Below are 19,937 nucleotides of genomic sequence, written 5' to 3' on the forward strand. Positions count from 1 at the left end.
ATGCTTTCAAACCCAGAAAAGTCAACGACACTTCTGGATACTGTTAACATGCAGCTTCTTTTTTGTGCAGTACAGTTGTAACTGGCATTTGTGGATTCAACGACATATTATATTACTTGAAAACATTTTGCCAAAGAACTCCCACCCCCATGTGGCCATATTGTTTATTGATGAATGACCGTTCTTGATGCAGTGCTACATCATTATTGACCCTGAAATGATCTCATCAATAATTTTTTGAAAGGTGTAGTGGGCCCTCAATGAAAGTATGGATGTATTATGAAAAAATGGAGTTGACCAGACTAAACACTAAATGTCTTGTCTTCATACTGTTTGGATTACAAGTCAAAGTTCATTTTGAAGCCACTGCATTTTATATACAGTCCCAATTTTTTCCAAGTTAGGGTTGTTTTTTTCAGAGCATTTCCAGTCATTGTTTTGGAGACATCTACTGGATACTCACCAGAGAGCAAAAAACTCAATTCAGTCCTAAATTCACTCTTCTTTGCTTGTATTTTTGTGCAGGTTAGATGCATTATTATGACATGTATAAAGCGGAAAAAACTGAAATGTGTTTTCTTAAAATGACCCAACTGTCTATGTAAATAACTACCACATAAAGATCTCTGGAATCAGTGACAGTTGAATATTTGGAATATTTTTAGGATTTATATTTTATAACTTCAATTCAGTAGCACTGACTGTGAAAACCATTCAGTTGTTATTGCCAGATACAGTGTGCTCCGCTTTGTCTGAGTATCTATCCTATCTACCTTTGTGCTTTAATTAATCGGAACAGAAATTTCACTTTTTCTTCCAGGGAATAAAAAAAACAAGCTGGTATTCTGGAAGTTTTTAATAGTTATATTTTACACATTCTAAAAGTGATGTTGAGACCAGTTCAGATGTTTTCTGTGAATAATTTATTAATCTTCGTTTGCAAGTTTAATTAACAGGGTAAATTCTTCAGAGTGAATCTGGGCTCGGTCCAAATGCTCTCATATTATTTTCTACCACCCCCGCAAGGGCAGGGCCACATAATTGCAAAGCACATGTTACAGCTTTTAGAAATACCTAAGATTTGTTTAGTAATTTTGGTTATATTTAATATCATTAATTATTTTAATTGCATTAGTGCTCACAAAATGTTTAAATAGCTTTGCATTTTTTGACTTTTTTTTTTTTTTTTTGTGACAATAGGTTAAATGTTACCACAAAAAATTTCGATCTGCCACCCGTGATGTGGTTTTCCGACTACAGTTCCACACAGGGGCAGTGCAAGGTTTTGGCCTAGTATTTGGAAAAGAAGATCTCGATAATGCTAACACAGGTACTTTTATTTCCACTTTTTTATCCATGTTTAATTGTATTTTTTATCCCAGTAACTGTGTACTCATTGCTTCATTCTAATGGGTCTGTCATTAAATCTTACTTTAGTTAGGTTAAATACTTCACTGACTGGAGTTATTTTCATTCCAGTTATTTTGATTAGTCTTAATTAAACAGACTTATGATTAGAAATTATGTAAAACCTGGAATAAAAAATTGTGTCAGTATTTTTTGTTTGATTTACTTATATTGTTGGGACTAATGTTTTAGTAACCAGCTATGAGAAGTTAGGTTGTCATCATAGTATTTGGAGTGCAGTATGAATTTCTTATATGCAGCAGCATGTTCATACTAAAGGCTAAAAAATGTTTGATTCATTTAGATAGGAAAATTGCCAAAATGTAATAATCAGGTGGTTAAGACTACAGTCTTCTGAGGTTTAACTAAATGCTAACATTTTTTTTAATATTCTAATCTCAGCAAGATAATTTTATATGCAAGGCTCATAATAACACTTTTTATAATTTTGTGAGGAAATGGCAGTTGTGACTGTGACTATTCCAACAAAGACTCTATAATTAAACAGTGTTCTTCTTTATATTTTTTAATATGTGTTTTGCCTGAAACACAATAATGTTTGTTTTTAAAACCAAAAGATTTCTTAGTGGTTCATACATTGGACTGTTTTAACCATATTTACCTTTTCAGTTAAATTCTGCCTACTTTCATCTAAAATATTGTTGTGAATCTGAGTATGTTTACTTATTAGTAATCTTAAGTTAAAAGTATTTAATCCTTATCTCTTATGAAAGTGAAAAAAACCTTGTAATGCATAATTGGCCATGATTTTTTTTGTAATACTGAAAAATTGCAATTTAAAATAGATACTAGGCAAAAGAAATAGTATTTAAAACAGATTCATCTGATACAAATGTTTAGTAAGATCTTTATTCACAGTGAGTGGGACAGAATCTTTCTTTTCAGAGGTAATTTTAATAAATTGCAGTACTAAAGGAAATCATTTGGTGATTGAACACATTATCGTTTTAAACTTTCCAGATGACCGATTTCCAGAATATGGAAAAATTGAATTGGTATTTTCTGGTAGTCCAGAGAAAATACAAGGTAAGGTTTATTTTACTTGGAAATTTTATGTCAGTGTACTTTTAAAAGTTTCTTTCTCCATGGTATCATTGTTCAAATTATGGAGCTCATTTAAGTGTGGTCACTGTATCCTTATGGGAACATGCATGATTAAAAAGTGAATTTTAGCAGATATGTACCAGAAACTTAATATTATATGAAATAGATCTGTTTGAATAAATAACATGCTTTTTACAAATTTATTTAATAAATAAAAATATGCAAAACCTTATGACCCAATGTGGAAAATGTTATTGCTGTGTTAGATTCAGTATTTCTTTTTCGGCTTTCACAGAAATCACAGTTTTCTGTACTTATAACTCATTGTTTCAGAGCTTGAAGGAGACGTGTTTGATTATATATCCTTGCAGAACTTTTTCAACCCAATGAAACAGTTGAGATTCTGAATGGAAACTCCACTTTTCAGGTTCTGCCACAAATATTAAATGGGTTTAGGTCTATACCTTGACTAGGTCACTCAGAAAATCTAAATGTATTTTTCTTAGGCCATTCTGATTCAGAAATGTTTCTGTCTGACCTGTAATTCAGTTGAAAAACCATCTGATACAGTATTGAATTAATGACTAATTCTGTGAAAGCAAATCATCCAGGACCAGACACAAGAAGGGATCGTTATTGAATGACCACTGCAACTCAGCACAGTGCTTGACTGCTTTTATGGGGTACTCACTGTGGAATGCAATGATGGGTTTGCACTTTTAATAAAAGAGATTTGTCTTATACAGATTTCTATTTTGACTCATTTGTTCATAAATCATTGTTTCTGAACCTTTAAGAATCAGACACAGAAAAAGATTTAGTAGTTTATTTTGAAAGAACATTTTACTGAATTTGTGATTATTTCTTGAATTTGTAATTATTTCTTCCAGTTTGCTACCTATCTTGGAATTTGTATAATTTGCTACTCTATATGACCACATTTGTAGTGTCATTCTTATGGTAGTCTACAATATTACAAATTTTACAGAGATCTAAAACTAACGTGCTGTTTAATATATAGCTAATTAAACCAGGCTTATATTCTGTTCATTTTTGTTTTGTTTTTTTAATCTATTTGAAAAGATTAGAAATAGTTCCCACACTGGAACAAGCAATTAATTTAGGCCAAACTAGTTATATGTTGTTAATGGTTTATTGTACATTATGTATGAGGACACCTAGCTCTCAAATAACAATTTGCTAAATAAGCAACTATTTAAAAGGCTATTACTTGTTGCAGCAGCTATGTAAGTGATGCACATAACCCATGTGTGTGTGTTTTTTTTTTAATCATTTGGTAAATGATTTCTTGGCTATAAGGGCTCATTTATACTTCACGCTCAGAACGCGTCCGCATCATGGCTGCCACGCGTTCCCAGCGTTCATTTCACGCGTCCTCTGAGCAGGTCCTCAGAAATTGCAGTACCAGCAAAAAGTCGGGGGGCGCAGTGTGCTAAAAGTCGGAACGTGACGTCAGAGTCTCTGTTTACTATCTACATGTGACAGCAAGCCTCTATGGAGATCCTTCAGGGATCGATGTGCACGCTTTGCTGTTTGATGAATGGTTCAAAGTGTTGAAGCAAAATGCCGACATACAGATGCATTCGTGGTGCTTTTATATTCAAGCATCGCATATTCCCGATCGTAATGACACGATACATTTTAAAAGTCTCACATACCATCTTTTGTGCCGTCTATTTTTTATTTTTTTACTTTACCTGCTCTCAGGTCCAAGAAGCTCGTTGCGATTAAAAACTGGGATGACGTTTACGATGGTCTGCTTTAATAATAAAGTAAACTACGAGGTTAAAGTGGACATTTCGAGATTATAGCCGAAATTTCCACTTTAAACACAAAATACACGTTTTCACCGTGTCTTTTATTTTTTTCTCAGTGGCTCAAATACAGCGCTATACATTATGTTGCCGATGTGAAGTTGCAAAAAAAAAAATAGACGGCACTGAGACTTTTAAAATGTATCGTGTCATTACGATCGGGAATATGCGACGCTTGAATATAAAAGCACCACGAATGCATTTGTATGTCGGTATTTTGCTTCACCACATCAAGCATCCATCCCGTAGGATCGGCATAGAGGCTTTCTGTCACATGTAGATAGTTCCCGAATGTAATGACACGATACATTTAAAAAGTCTCACATACCATCTTTTGTGTTGTCTTTTTTAATTTTTTTATTTTTGCAACTTAACAACAGCAACATAATGTATAGCGTTATATTTGAACCACTGAGAAAAAAATAAAGGACACGGTGAAAACGTGTATTTTGTGATTAAAGTGGAAATTTCGGCTTTAATCTCGAATTGTCCTCTTTAACCTCGTAGTTTACTTTATCATTAAAGCAGACCGTCGTAAACATTATCCCAGTTTTTAATCGCTATGAGCTTCTTGGACCTGACAGCTGCGGCAAGCAGCAAAAGATCACCACACAGAACAAATTAAATGTATGATATTCCAACTCTCTGCACATTTAGAATCTTTAGATTCATACTTGATATCACTGTCATGATGAAATGCATTAAAGTGTGTATGTTACATTTTACATATAATTTCATTTAAATAATGAATTATGTTAATAATTACACACATGGGGGTGACACGGTGGCGGAGCAATAGCACTGCTGTCTCGCAGGGAGTTACGTTGCTGGTATTTCCTGCTTGTATTCCACACTGTGCTCCGGTTTCCTTCCAAAGATAAGCAGATTTGGGGATTTGGTGCCGCTAAAATGACGCTAGTGTATGTGTGCTTGTATTCACCTTGCGATGAGCGGAGACCTCGTCCAGGGATTGTTTCTCAGTCGTGCCCAATGCTTGTTGGAATGGACACATCCCTGGATGGATGGATTTAATCAATAAACATCCTTTTCACAGATATTGCGGTAAGGTGTTATCGGAATTTAATAGGTGTTTTAGGCAATTCACAACACAGAGAAGCCAAACGTGTTCTCACCGTGATAATATCTCACACTGCCACCTGGTGGACTCCTCCAGATTTACGTAAAGTTACGCGCGCAAGTATAAACACTTCAACGCTTGCGTAGCAGGAGCGTCTGCTGCAGCATGCGTCGCGTCGCGTGAAGTATAAATGAGCCCTAACAATGATGAATGCAACCTTTATTGCATGTCCTATTATAAACTGAACCCTGACAGTTTACATGTTTTTACAGTGTTAGTAATAGCTTTATTAGAATTAGTTTTATTTGGTATTTGGTACACTGTATTATTTGGTTTATATCCATGAGCCTTGAATTATTTCCTTCAATTTGTATATATGTTTTAGTTTAATTGATGAATTCAGGTAACTTAGACATTAAAGAACTTTTTTTGTATTAAAATAAAAAGATTGAGGAAGCCTAACTATTCCTGATTTGTTCAAATTCATGTAAATTGCTGTGCTTCTGAAATAAGGTATGCATTTCTGATCTTTGTAGTTTCTTACTGATGCATTTTCTTTCTGACATTTTAAAGGCTTGGAGCATTTGCAGAATGACCATGGTGTGACAGTTGACTACAACACAGCAGACCCACTGATTCGCTGGGACTCTTATGAAAATATTAGTGCTGATGGAGAAGGTAGGCAGTGAAGTGTATTAAAATTATGCAGTTAACTGTGTTGGATTTTGTTTTTAATGGCACAAAAGCAGTACATCAGGGACATGTTCATCTCTGGCCTTTTCTCATTTAGTAAAATGTAGTGACTTATTGAATTATGTTTCCAGGTTTCACAAAGATATGCATCATATCAGGTTTTTGGTGACAGGCACATAAATATATTTTATTTCAAGTAAGGAATAGGTGCTAACTTTTCTAAATATTAGCAGTGGAAAAAAATCATAATCTACAACATAAATAACAATAAATCAGTGTGGTTGAATTCCATAGCTTACAACTGACACACACATGGCTTGAATTCTATTGCTGTTGAAATATTCAGGAGCAAAAAACTGTAGCAATGCTTTTATTTGAATGAAGTACAGGTAGTCCCCAGGTTACGGACATCTAACCTACGACTTACAAATAGGGCCGCAGCTGCAACGTATGCGCCTCAGTAACTGCCGCTCCATCATCTTCGGCCTGGGGATGCTGCAAGCGGTGGCTCAACGGAGGCTGGAGAGGGGCAATTTCGCTGCTCGTGCAGTGTAGTGTCCCTTGGACGGCTCATGGCAGCAAGCAGTTTCATTGCCCACCCACCACACACAGCTGCCCCGTTCGTTCTCGGTGGGCAGCTGGTAATGCTGCAAGCAGTAACCCGGTTGTAGCTGAACGGAGGCCATTGAGGGTGAATGGGGTGGCAGCGGGTAGCATTGTAGTGTGCCTTGGATAGCTACCTGTTGAATGGGGGCGGTGGTGGGCGATTCACTACCTGCCTTTGGCCTCACCATGTTCGTTCTCGGTGGGCAGACGCTGCAGGCAGCATACTGTAGTGGAGGTGACTGTGAGGTGGGCTGGTGATGAACCACCCGTCAATGCCCCCATTCATTCTCAATAGCAAGCCTGCTTGTACTGTCATGCACATAGCAGGAACTTGTCTCTTGTCAGTACATCAGACGTGCTGATGATAGGTGCCTCCCTGCTGTGATAGCGTGTACAGTGCTGTGCAGAAGAGCTCATCTTAATATTTTGTCTTCACTCTTTAAAAATGCCTCTGAAACACAAATCTGATGCAAGTGCTGGTGATACAGTAAAGAAAAGAAAAAACATCACATTTGAAAGCAAGTAGAAATAATAAAAATGTCAGAGAGACGTGAACCTCCATTATTCATTGGCAGAGCACTTGGTTACAGTCGGTCAGCAATAGCATTTATTAAAATAATGTACCTGTTCCGACTTACATACAAATTCAACTTAAGTACAAACCTACAGTCCCTATCTTGTACATAACCCGGGGACTGCCTGTAATAAAAACTCTTATGTGCTCTTTTTTCCCCTTCTTCAGTTCATTTGGGAAATTTCCTCTATTTGGAAAAATGACAAAAATGAATGTAAATTCTTTGTTTGAAAATTTAGTTGTAGTGTTTTATTTTTCATAATAAATTTAATAATACTAATCCCCAGCCAGAGTAACATAGGAAATAGAAAAATAAAATTAAATGAACACAACCACATGATTGTAAATAAAGGGCTCAGAAAATAATTAAAAAAGATTGATTTAATTAAAAATCAAAATATAAGTATCTCTCAAATGGGCTTACATTAAAACTAACAGCAGAGAAGCAAATCCACAGAAGCGGAGTCCACAGTTCCAGAGGATCTACTCTCCTTTTTTTTTTTTTTTAAATAAGTATGTTACACTGAATTTTGTGATTATAATAAGCTAATCAGTTTGTTTCAGAAACCTAAGTTAAGTGTGTATGTTTATGATGTATATGTATGTGTATGGCGGCTTTTGTAATGATTTTGCTGTCACTATCACTGCAGGCTTACCAGTTAGGCTTATGGATTAATTACAGATCTGCCTTTATAGGTGGTAGCCTGTAGCAGCGTTTAAACTCAAATTAATCTGGTATAGACATTTTAACTTAAATTGTTGCAACTTTTCTTCTAACATCACTTCAATATTATATTGTTAACATTTGAACTAACACACCTCACAGATGAGGCCTGTGCCTCTTGTTCATCTGGAAAAACTGAATACATGTCCTTCAAGGACTGATTAACGTGTGTTCTCTCGCTGTTGCCATCTCATGCCTATTTTTTAATTTATTTCAAAAGATGTGCAAGCAATAAGCAATACCACAGCAACCATGCTTTCAAAAAACTCTCTTCACAAATTTGCCAGTTACATCCAACGTTTCTGTTGTACCCAATAGTAAAAGTACAGTAAAATAGTAAAGCAAGTAAAAAAGATACATGAATCTCAGAATGTTATTTTTACTGCAATTGTGAGTATTTAAGTATTTACACAGGTACAAGACTCTTCTTAAATATATAAATAATATATTTGGCTACAAAGTCATGTCACATTGTTGTGAATGATTATACATCTTTACTATTTATTGTATGGTGGTACCACTTAATATTTCTATTGTTTTTTTCTCCTCTAAAAATATAATAAACAAACTGAACATAAAAATGATTAGTATAATAATTGCAAGAATTGCCACCAGAAAATATGTGTCATGAACACTCATCAGTTACAGCTAAGTAGCCATAGTTGATATTAAACAGCTGTTTGATGATTGTGATAACTAGTTCTTTGATAAAGTGACCAGAACATTTGAAAATGCTCCAGTTTAAATGAAAACAGATAACTATGTCTGAGTGCACCTAAATGTTATGACATGTAGAGATTTTCTGTAAATGTTTCTTTTTTCCCTATTCTATTGTGCTGTCCTCATCTATTTTCATTATACCACTTAGAGCAAATTGTGCAAAGGATTATTCATGATGTTTGACCTTATGGATAGTCCTCGGACAGCCTGTAACATACAAAGTGCTGTAGCCCCAAGTCACAGCATGTTCCAGTGACCCCTTAAGTCTCTAGACGCACAACTGTCAATATTCCTTCCTGAGATAAGGTACCTGATATGTTCTTTTTAAGACTATCTAATAATACCTGTTGACATGTTGAGCATATCTTGCCCTCCCTGGAGACTCCAGAATACAGTTTTTTGAGCTGTGCTCCTTAAACTCTCAGTTTTGAGCGAAATGACTAAACATATAGGGGCCACTATACTTTTGATAGTGTTCTTAGGCCAGTTACCTATCACTTGCTCACTCTCACTGTTATTTTCTTCCTTTAGGCAAGAAACCCACCCATTGGGAATTAGTTAAACCTTAACTTGGCAAGATTTAATTTATAATCAATACATCTGAAGCATCTGTAAAATCACTTAAACATGAAAAGAATTTATTACACATTTTCTTCTCTTTTTCTTATTTCCTTATAATTTTTTGGAAGTCTTACAAAAACTGCACACTACTTGTAGAGGTTATAGTTCATGTTTGTACAAATATTTGCACGGCTGTGGGAGTTTCCTTTTTGAACCATTTGTTTTTGTCAGACTGGGCTTATTAATCTAAAAACAGAGTATGTAAAGCTCACACTGTTTGCACCAGCTACAGTTCTTTGTGATAGTCATTTACCTATTTTCTTTCTTTAGAACTTTTTAAACCAGATTTATAGTAGTCCTAACATTTTCAATTTTAGATCCTTTATCAAATATCTCAAAGCTAAGTGAAACTAAAAATACTAAAGACGTTCCGCTCTACAGTATTGTTTAGGTTATCATAAGAATAGCTCATTAATAGCAAATGTTAAACATTCTAAATTTGTTTAAACTTCAACCTTCTAATATTTGGAAGGGCAGTTCAAATTAAAATTCCTGCAGAGATGCAATCTGCAGAACTGTGTTTTGATGATTTGAGTATCTTTGCATTATTGTCTTGCTTTTGTGTTCACAAGTAAACATTAAAATCAGCAGGGTAGTTTTTAATTAAAGACTGGTGAATAGCCAATACATTGTGCAGGGAGTTTCTTCCACCTAAAACTGGTATTTGCTGCATTTTAAAGTTTATTAATATGGACAGCTGCCAATTGGCTATGGTGTTGACCTTCAGTAAAATCATTCACTAATAATTTTGTAAAATGACTGTAGTTGTCTTACAACTTTGAATTAATTTAAATGACATTAAGAAGTAAGGTAATTATGGTTGATCTGTACACCTAGTAAAGGATTTGTATTATAATATAAATAGGCTGAGTAATATATGGAATTGACTTGGTTTATGACTGATTTTAACTTTAGCTTGGTTTTCTTCACTAATGTGTAAAAGACACACTTCAGATGTGGCTAATATTGCAAAACTAATTATTTATGATTTCTCATGATTTTCACAAGAAAAGTTAGAGTATTTTATGCTGAAAATCAGTGTGCCATGGAGCAATCATCTTGAGATGGGACAGACAGCTCAAGGTCTATGCCAGAGAACATGCTGATTACTATGAGTAACTTGGCATGCTACACTGAGTCAAAACATTGTCACTCAATGCCGAATATATTGTTGGTAAGAGGAGTACATTTTATCAATGTTTTCAAAAATAACCTTTTTTTAACATTTCATTTATGTTATGCTTTTAAGTTCACAAAAAAGTAAAATCTTTTACTTGGACTTTTTCAGTGTTGGTTGAAGTGTGAAAAAATCATAATTTAGTTTACATTTTTTTTGTTATTATTAGAGTACATCTGGCATCTGATCATAACTCTGAGTTATTAATGTAGGATAGATTAAGTAATAGTCTTAAAACTTGTAATGAAGGTCCTTCAGAATCACCATTGTACTATGTGTGCTATTTTAATGCTGAGATTTGTTAGTCCTGTTTTTATATAGCTTAGCATAACAATTTAAAAACATATGATTCAGTAAGCTTAAGTTGACTTTTTACCTTGTGAACACCAATGCAAGTTGAAGACAAAAAATATCAGACGAATGTTCTTATTAAATACAGATATAACATACAACATTGAGGAACAACAATGTTGTAATTAACAGCAAAGCATTCCAGCATTCCTATGTGCATTTCACGTGGCATAGTTTTAAGTTCAAAAGAAACATGAATACAACCCCCTCCTTTCTCCAACCACACAGAGAGTTCAGATTACAGCTAACCGAAATGCCGCCTACTTTGTAAGCCCTGCCCTTGTGTTTACATTCTCTTGGCCTTATATGGCTAATTCAAGGTCCCATGTGTATCTTCCAAGACTAGTTACCTTCTGTGCTGAAAGAGAAAAAAGTAAGATGTGTGAGCTTTCAGTAAAGCCAGACTGTGAAGCTGTACTATGCACCAGTGTGCCCTTTGCTTTTACAGCAAAGAATGTGACGCTTATAAGTAAGAGATGCAACATCCACACCTGGAGATAGATTAAAGGTAATTTTTACTGCTTATCTTGTATGCTGAGGTGGTGGTGTGTAGGTGAATTGTTTAGGGTATTGTGGATGATTGGAATTAAAGGCTTTGTAGGGAGAAGTGCAATTTTACAATAGCTTGATGTTGCATAAAACATCCTATTGCTGCCCAAGTATTCTATGAGATGTAATTTTTTTTATATAATTCATCTTTTTTTCCTTTCAGTATGCTCTTTTTAAAGTATTTTAATAAAAGAGGTATTTGTTTTTGCCCAGTCATCTGTGATTTCAGACTGCTATTTTATAAAACAAATTAGAAAGTATTTTTAAATGGAAAATGGAGCATATGGCTAACACATGTTGCGTCTTTATCATAAATTCCTGGCATTAAGACAAGTAGTGTTATTGCTTGAATTTGTCGATGCCTTATTTGATGTACTTGCTATTAGATATAATTTATCAACGGTTTGAGAAATGAGACTATAGTTACATAGGCTGTTCGTGTGTGTGTGTGTATATGTATATGTATATGTATGTATATACATAATACCCTGCCACACCAATACAAGTTGCAGACAGAAGAAAATATTAAGTGAATGTTCTTATTCACGTTTGTGTGTGTGTGTGTGTGTGTATGTATATATATGTGTGTATATATATATATATATATATATATATATATATATACAGTATATATATATATATATATATATATATATATATATATTCTGATTCAGCGGGTTGGAAAATGGATGGATATATATATATATATACATACATATATATAGGTGAAGGTCTGTAATACAGCATATTTGAAGCTGGAAATCCACAAAGGAATCAAATGCATATCTTAAAATACATTTTTATTCCTAAGCTTTCGCTTCCTACTAGGAATTGGGACTTACAGGAACCCAAGGCAATATATAGCAATTAAGGAGGGGAGAATAGGTGGATGTGGGGTTTGGAGGGTGTTAGTCATAAAGTCTTATGTATTATTTGCATGCCCTTCTAGGAATAAAGGAACTTCTTAGATACACACTTAACATTTTCCTTTCCAGTTCAGATAAATAAATGTGGAACAAAAATGTGAATTACCAGTAGGTAACAGATATTATACAGAAATTGCATAAAGTTCACCATTTATGTGTGTGTGATTTTTGTTATATTTGAAATTAAAAACAAGAATTTTATATTGAATTATGCTTCCTCTGACATTTGTTTTGAACAATTTGCCCACATATTTCTTACTATCGAACAAAGTATATCAAACTGTGAGTATATATTTTTATTAGGTGCTATATTTTGTCTGCTTTCAAATTTTAACCATTTATAGTGTTGCAGGTAAAGTAATGTTAAAAGCTGGAGTTAGAATTACCTGTATAAAATTAGTTGTGGATAGGTTTGAGATTATTTTTGAGAAATGATTGGGAAATGAACTAAGTTTGGGCTTAGTGTTAGTTGTTCTTGGTTGAACGTTTTTTAAATACCAGCTGGCATGTGTAAGCTTCTCAAGTAGCATAATGTTGCTTTCTCGAAGTAAACATCTGACAGAGGCAGGATTGTGTGAGGTGAAGTTAAAGGCATGCAGTGAAAACTAGCAAAATCTCAACCCAAGAGGCAGGCATGTCTTAAGCAATTGAATACCTTTGTAAATGTGCTGTTTGTGAAAGCTTTCTTTTAAAAGGATTGTTCAGCTGAAAAGCAAGCTTACAAAAAAGTGCAGGTGTGTTTGCACATTAGTATTTTTTTTACTTTGCTAATGTGTTATATGTGCTAACTTGTCCTTTTCTTGTGTAACAGAATATGACATACTTAAGGAGACTGAAAGGAAAAAGTGTAGTTATGAATTTGATTAAAGGTATTTTATACTTAAGCCATTAAATGCTCAGTCTGTTCCTTTATTTGTATTCTCTTTTTCAGTACCCCATACACAAGGACCTGTAGATGGCAGCCTGTATGCTAAAGTGAGAAAAAAGAGCTCATCTGACTGTGGAATGCCAGTAGTAATCCATGGAGTTCCAGTGATAAGTAGCACTGATCATAATGACCACACCTTGTCGGTGAGCAGTGATTCTGGCCATTCCACAGCCTCAATACGGACAGACCGAACTTTTGGAACCAAACAAGGGCTTAGTCAGCAGGAGAAAGCAGAATTGGATCGTTTATTGAGTGGATTTGGACTAGAACACCCAGCTCCCTCTAACGAGATGTCAGAGGGAAAACAGCTGGGAGGAGTGCAGCACGTTGTACCAGCCCAGGTGCATGTCAATGGGGAAGCAAAACAAAGAGAAAGGGAGACAGATATTTTGGACGATGAAATGCCTAATCATGATCTGCATAGTGTTGACAGTATAGGGACACTGTCATCATCTGAAGGCCAGCATTCAAACCACCTTAGTCACTTTGGCTTCCATAAGAGTAGTCAGAACTCCTTGCTCTCTGATGGCTTTGGTAGTAATACAGGAGATGATCAGCCTATTCCCATCGCTCCAGATTTGGGCATCAGTGTGGATGTTTATGAAAGAAACTACACTGATAACAAACAAACTTATTTACCCCAAAGAAATGCAAATGTTTCCATGAACCCACCTAATAAGCCTCATGTATTTGGACAGATTGGCTATTCTACACAAACATGGGTCCGTCAGCAGCAGATGGTGGCTGCCCAGCAGTATACATACTCGCCCACTGAAAATGATGTAAGATTCTCTCCGGAAAACAAGCAAAATAAAAATGAAGTACAGATTAAACTTCCTGATGCCCCTACAAGGAGTAACAGCAGCAGGGATGCAGTACAGAGAGCTTTAGTTGTTGGGTCGATTCCTGTTCCCAGCACCACCTCTTCAGACTCCAATGGCTTGGAAATTTCTGGAAAGGAAGAGGATTTGCCTTCGTCTCCTACAATGGACATTGACCAGTCTATTGAACAACTGAACCAGCTGATAATGGACCTTGACCCAACATTTGTCCCCATTCCAACCCGAGTAAATTCTATAAAGAAAGCAGGAATGAGTCAAGTCAACAGACCGACATTGTTTAAAGACATTGAAGTTTCTGGTACCAATGGTGTGAATGCCCCAGTTCAAGAGGACAGATCAACAGTTCTTCAAAATGTCAACCAAACAGGTAAACATTTTTTCTTTGCAAAATAAATGAGATGCTCAAGAATGTTAAAAACTGGTTAATAATTCATCATATGACCTATGCATGCATAGCTTATCATGTAACACACAGAACAATTCTCTTTAGGAAACTTATCAAAGCCCCCTATCAATTATATCAAAGGTTAGTGCTCTATTAACCCTGATCTCCTTTAATGTGATATAAACCCTTGGACAAATAGGCTTTATTGTTAGTTCCACTATCATTACTCTAATATTTCAGCTGTTAGATTGTATCACAGTCTTTACATTGTATGTATTGAATGGTGTATTGTTGCATAAAAAACGATGGAATGTCTTTGAAGTTTATAATATGGCTGGCATTAAAAGGAAGAAATTCATGTCTGAGAATGTACTTTCCAAATGGTAAATGTTTATCAGGAGTAACATAACATAGGTGAAAATACACTGTTACCTATTGATAAAAAGTGTAAATGAGTAACCCTTAGAGGCATCTGCAGGTTTTTCAGATTTGTAGACAGAAAGACATGGAATAATCTCTTTAAATTTACATGTGTGTTTCTCTGTGACCATGTTCTATATTTTTGCTAGGGGTGGTGGGGGCACATATAACAAAACTTTTCTGACACAGGGTTTAATTTCTGTTTAAACAAATGTTGTTAAAGGCCCTTCTGTGGGAAAAATAATTTAATAACTACCCTTTTTTCATAAGGATATCAAAACTTTGTTGTTTATATAAAATTGTGTGAATTTGGAATAGTTGCTGCTATTATTAGTGAATGTAACACTTGATATTTGTGCAAGATGAATATGACTGGGGGTTCCAATGTTCTTGTGTTGTATGGTAACGGTTAATTACATAAAACAAATTCAGTAAAAAAAAAAAAAATAATGATATGTTGGCTTTAAACGTCATTGGTTTCACAAAAACTCTTTGGGAAAGAGTTTTGTTTATTATGACTTTTTTGTTATATGTAAAGGCCTCTGTGTTAGGTTGGATGGAATTTTACGTTGCTGGCAAGTTATCAAAGAAGGATCATTTGTAAGCATACTTAAATCACATGCAGCTGTTGAGTTTGTGTGGCCATATGGAAAACAGCATACATAAAGCCCTACTGTAGCTCTTTTACATTAGCATAATGAAACTTTAAGAGGTACACCGTTCCAATAGTAGGCATACTTATGTTATTTTTTTATTACGAGTCAAAGTAACAAATAACCTGCTGTTTTAAGTGCTCTGTGCGTGTGTATAAATGTCTGTGTATCTGTGTGTCACGTTTCATTCCTGGAATTTCCAGGATTGGAACATATTTGCCCTAAAGCTAAATATTTTCTTGTACTCTTGGGTGTTTTTCTGCAAAAATATGTTGTAAAGCGAAGAGACATACGATAACAATTTTTTTTAAAATTGAATATGAAGTCTTAACATAAATGATTACTGATTTTATGTATTTATGTCAAAATATTCATGAGATGGCCAAATGGTGAATATTGCATTGTTCAAGTCAGTGATATACAGAACCCAAAGATTAGAAATCCTTGAATTTCTGTGTGCATTTGGCGAATATTTAACAAGTGGCCACAGCATGTTCAATTTAAAAAGGGGCATTTTTCCACTGTTAGTAATATGTGCTATGAATCAATGAAATAGTACATAGATTTATTTTCAGATTTGTCTTTACATAACATGTGGTGGAACGTAAACCATGGAGCCCCAGTTTTCATGAGGTTTACATTTTATTTTTTATCATTCCTGGCATTTCTTAAAATGGTTGTCAGAACTTTGAAATAAATGAAGAAGATTCCAAAAATATCATACAGTGCAAATAGAAAAGAATTGAGCATGAACTGTTTGTGACTACACTCTACTTTGATAAAGCTGAACCAACAAGCAAATACAACAGTGCTGATGTTTTGTTTTCTGGTCCCACATTACCTATAAACCATAGCTATCATTCTTTCTTATGCCCTGTTTGGTCCAGAGGAAATAGTTGCATATTGAATAGTTGGCCCTTTGGTGCTATCTTGTTCTTGTAGAATTCCAATCTTGACAAACAATAATTTGCATTATCAGCCGTTAGGAATACAGTACTATCACTAGGTACTGGCTGAATATCTCTAATCTGAAATTCTAAAATTCAAATTACTCTAAAATCTGAAACTATTTGAGCAGGAGTCTCATTACAAAATCTTTACTTGCATTTGAGTGTGAAAATATGCTTATACCATAAAGTGGATTCAATATGGATTTATTCTTTCAGAGTGGGATGTGAGGGTCATAAAGCAACTACACATGACTGATGATCCAGGGGTGGGATGGGAAGCTATCATCGATCATTGCATGCCGTGAGAGAACCATGCACAATTTATGATGCCGGAGAAGATGTTGGGGTACACCATGAAACATCAAGTCCCGCTAGGCAAGAAAACATAGTTAACAAGCTTTGTCCCCCAGTCAAACAACAGGAGTTCAAAAGTGCTGCGTGGCTCTGCTAAAAAATATACTCTGCAAATTGCTCCAATTATGTCAGAAAAACTGTGCATTGCTGCAAATTGCTTTTATAGGTTGGCACAGCCACAGCATATAAACTGAGTGTTGTGACTCGTCAGTCGATTAATTTCATCCAGAACAGCAGGCATGGTGGAGTGAAGCTTAGTTGTTACTGATCTGTCAGGCTAAAAAGTGACAAAGGTAACAAATATAAATTGACAAAAAAATGTTCTTCAGTGCAAATACACATCGTTGTCTTTCTAAAAAGGGAATTAAAATACAGCGTACACATCATATTAATCCCTTTTGAGGTTTAATATGTTTGTCATGTCAATACACATTATAATAACGTCTTGGTGATATGAATTGTTATAAGCGTGAGTCATCATTTAGCTGGATTGACTGATTTGATCAAGGGTGTCCCCAAGATATTTCATTATGAACATGCAGCATAAAGACAGAAATTTCTCGCTTTTAGTTATGATTTTAGTGACATGAGTGTTCTTTTCGATTACTGATAATGAGTCATTTTCAGTTTTTCATTTGGAACTCAGGTGAGTTATATTTTCAATATTCTTGTTGCTATGTTAGCTTAAATGAATGATCACATTTGCAGACAGTGTGGCACAATAGCAGGTTACTACACATTTAAATTTCAGTTGAAGACTGTTGTCAAATTTACAGTGAAATTCTAATTTTCATGTCTGACATACATGCAACATTTTGCAGCTGACTTACATTCTTTCCAGCAAGTGTTTTGTAAGAATACATTTTTAAAATTATGTTGTTACTCTTTGTTTGGCAAACACCTTGAGAAGTTGTTCAGTATAGAAAGGTTTTACATAAAATAAAATATTTGTCTTTAAACACTTTTTATAGTGAATTTCGTAGTTTTTTGTCTGTGATGGACAATTTACATGCCCAGGCTCTTATATGGAGCTGGCTGTTGCTACTAGCCCCACATATTCCACTCTGGTCTTCACTTTGTCACTGTTCTTATAAACCGCGAGTCTACCTGCAATGGACTTGTGATGAATGGTTCAGAACTGCATTGTGCAATAATTTATCTTCTTGCATTTTTGTTCACTTAAAATGAAAATACATTTTGAACATGGTGCCTTTTACAGTGTGTGATTTTTTTTTTTTTTTTTTAATTGCCCCGTTCAAATCTATTCCTTAGCACAATTTTTTTACCAGGCTGGTCAGATGCTACATAAATCAGTTGTGGTCTCTAGAGGGTGCTATTGAGCCAATCTCAAATATTGCCAGTGACGTAAAAATAAGTGAAAAGAAAATCCTGTTCCTTTATGCAAGAGTTTGGGTCCGTTAGTATCTATGTCCTATATATCTTCATATCAATCAGATAGTATATATATTCTGTGAGGTGACTTACACCTGCTCAGTGTACATTATTCACGTTGCATCTTGATTCCTGCCTGAACGTATGTATTTAAGTAGAGCAAGCTCTTTACAAGAGAAGTACATTATACACATTCATGTACTGAAGAGAATGTCAGTGTGGAAAAATTCATTTGCATTTAATCAAATTGCCTGCTGTTAGCAATGAGCTCGGCTCACAGCAGTCAGTAAGTAGTCAGCAGTAATCACACAACAACAATAAATTCTGGAAGAAGTTATAGTTTTTCCAAAATACAACTTGCCTTGGGTAAGTTTTTGGAATTAGCTTATTTGTCTCCAGTATATAACTCTGTGCTTGACTAGTTACATTGTACTGTTTGTTTTTATCTTCACCCAACTCCACACATCATGCTGTGTAAGTGTGACTATTACTGGCACAAGTGAAAGCCTAAGGTGGTTAACAACAACGGAAAGACAAACCAAAGACACAACTAAATAGTATAATTGTACTGTCATACAGTTTAGCCTAGCAGTGGAAGAATAATGCACAGGATCAGATCCATCCCATCCTCACAAGTGAGCAGTTTCCTCATGCTTGTATGTACCAAAATAATGCATTACATTTTTGTAGATATATATTTAAATGTCCTAAATATTCCCTGACAAGCCTTTCTATATAGACAATAGACAAATGGTTTGCAAGGAAACCCATGGGCATTGTCTAAAACGCCTTTTAGTAAAAAGATTTTTCTTCACAGACTTCTTAATTTAGTATAGATTCACAATTGGCTGGAGAATTTTCTTCAGCTTTGGATGCGAAGCTGGAACTAACCGTGGACGTTGCACCAGTCTGTCATAAGACCTTCTTATACATCCACAGTCAGGCTAGAACAGGTAATGTAACACACATGTCGTTGAGGATCACAGTAATAATATTTTGATCTAGCTGTGTATCAAATTTTAAAATGCAACTTTGTGCCATGTTTTCTAATTTAGATAGAAAGATAAATTGCTGTTTATTGATCTCTGAAGAAACCATATTTATCAAACAGATTACTATAATCTGTAAAGCTTTCTTCATTTAGATCACTTTTGAACTGATTTCTTAACAATTGTTAAGTAGTCATGTACATAACAATCTTCATCCTTGGTTTCTAATTTGTACAGATCTAATTTTCAGGGACCACTTATTTTAACTGCTAAGAACTGTATATGTTGTATATTTACTCATGACAGTCAAGATGACTTGAACAGGGATCTTTTTGTAAAGAAGCATGTCGCTTATCTGGAGATTGTTATCCCACTGAGGAATTTGTTCAGTGACGTTATCTCCAGCAACAAAAAAAATCCATGTTTTAAAGTTTTCAGAACTTTCGTGTTTTTTAACTTTTCAGCCAATTTCACCTTTATTTGAATTTAGGTCTTTTCAGCTGGTCAACAGATTTTTTTCATATACTGTACTGTTTTCTCTGCAGCTTTGATTGAACTGCACTGATAATGTGAAGTCCTTGTTTAACACTGTGTGCACATCACAGACAGATGCTGTTGATTTTGTTTTGGCTGAAATGAAAAAGGATAGCTTGCCAGAGCATGACCTACATGCCTTTGTCTGAACACTAACTCCAGAA

General features: G+C 34.9%; 1 protein-coding gene across 4 annotated transcripts in view; it reads left to right on the forward strand.

Annotated features, from left to right (window-relative positions):
- LOC120529514 (tensin-3-like) overlaps positions 1 to 19,937 on the forward strand; it is a 333,361-nt gene that overhangs the window by 218,086 nt on the left and 95,338 nt on the right. For all 4 annotated transcript variants that reach the window (XM_039753385.1, XM_039753384.1, XM_039753386.1 and 1 more), the window contains 4 exons: positions 1,201 to 1,330; positions 2,389 to 2,454; positions 5,959 to 6,063; positions 13,258 to 14,463. In XM_039753385.1, the coding sequence (XP_039609319.1) occupies positions 1,201 to 1,330; positions 2,389 to 2,454; positions 5,959 to 6,063; positions 13,258 to 14,463 (1,507 nt within the window). The remainder of the gene's footprint in view (positions 1 to 1,200; positions 1,331 to 2,388; positions 2,455 to 5,958; positions 6,064 to 13,257; positions 14,464 to 19,937) is intronic.

The sequence above is a fragment of the Polypterus senegalus genome, chromosome 5, assembly GCF_016835505.1.
Source record: "Polypterus senegalus isolate Bchr_013 chromosome 5, ASM1683550v1, whole genome shotgun sequence".
NCBI lineage: Eukaryota > Metazoa > Chordata > Cladistia > Polypteriformes > Polypteridae > Polypterus > Polypterus senegalus.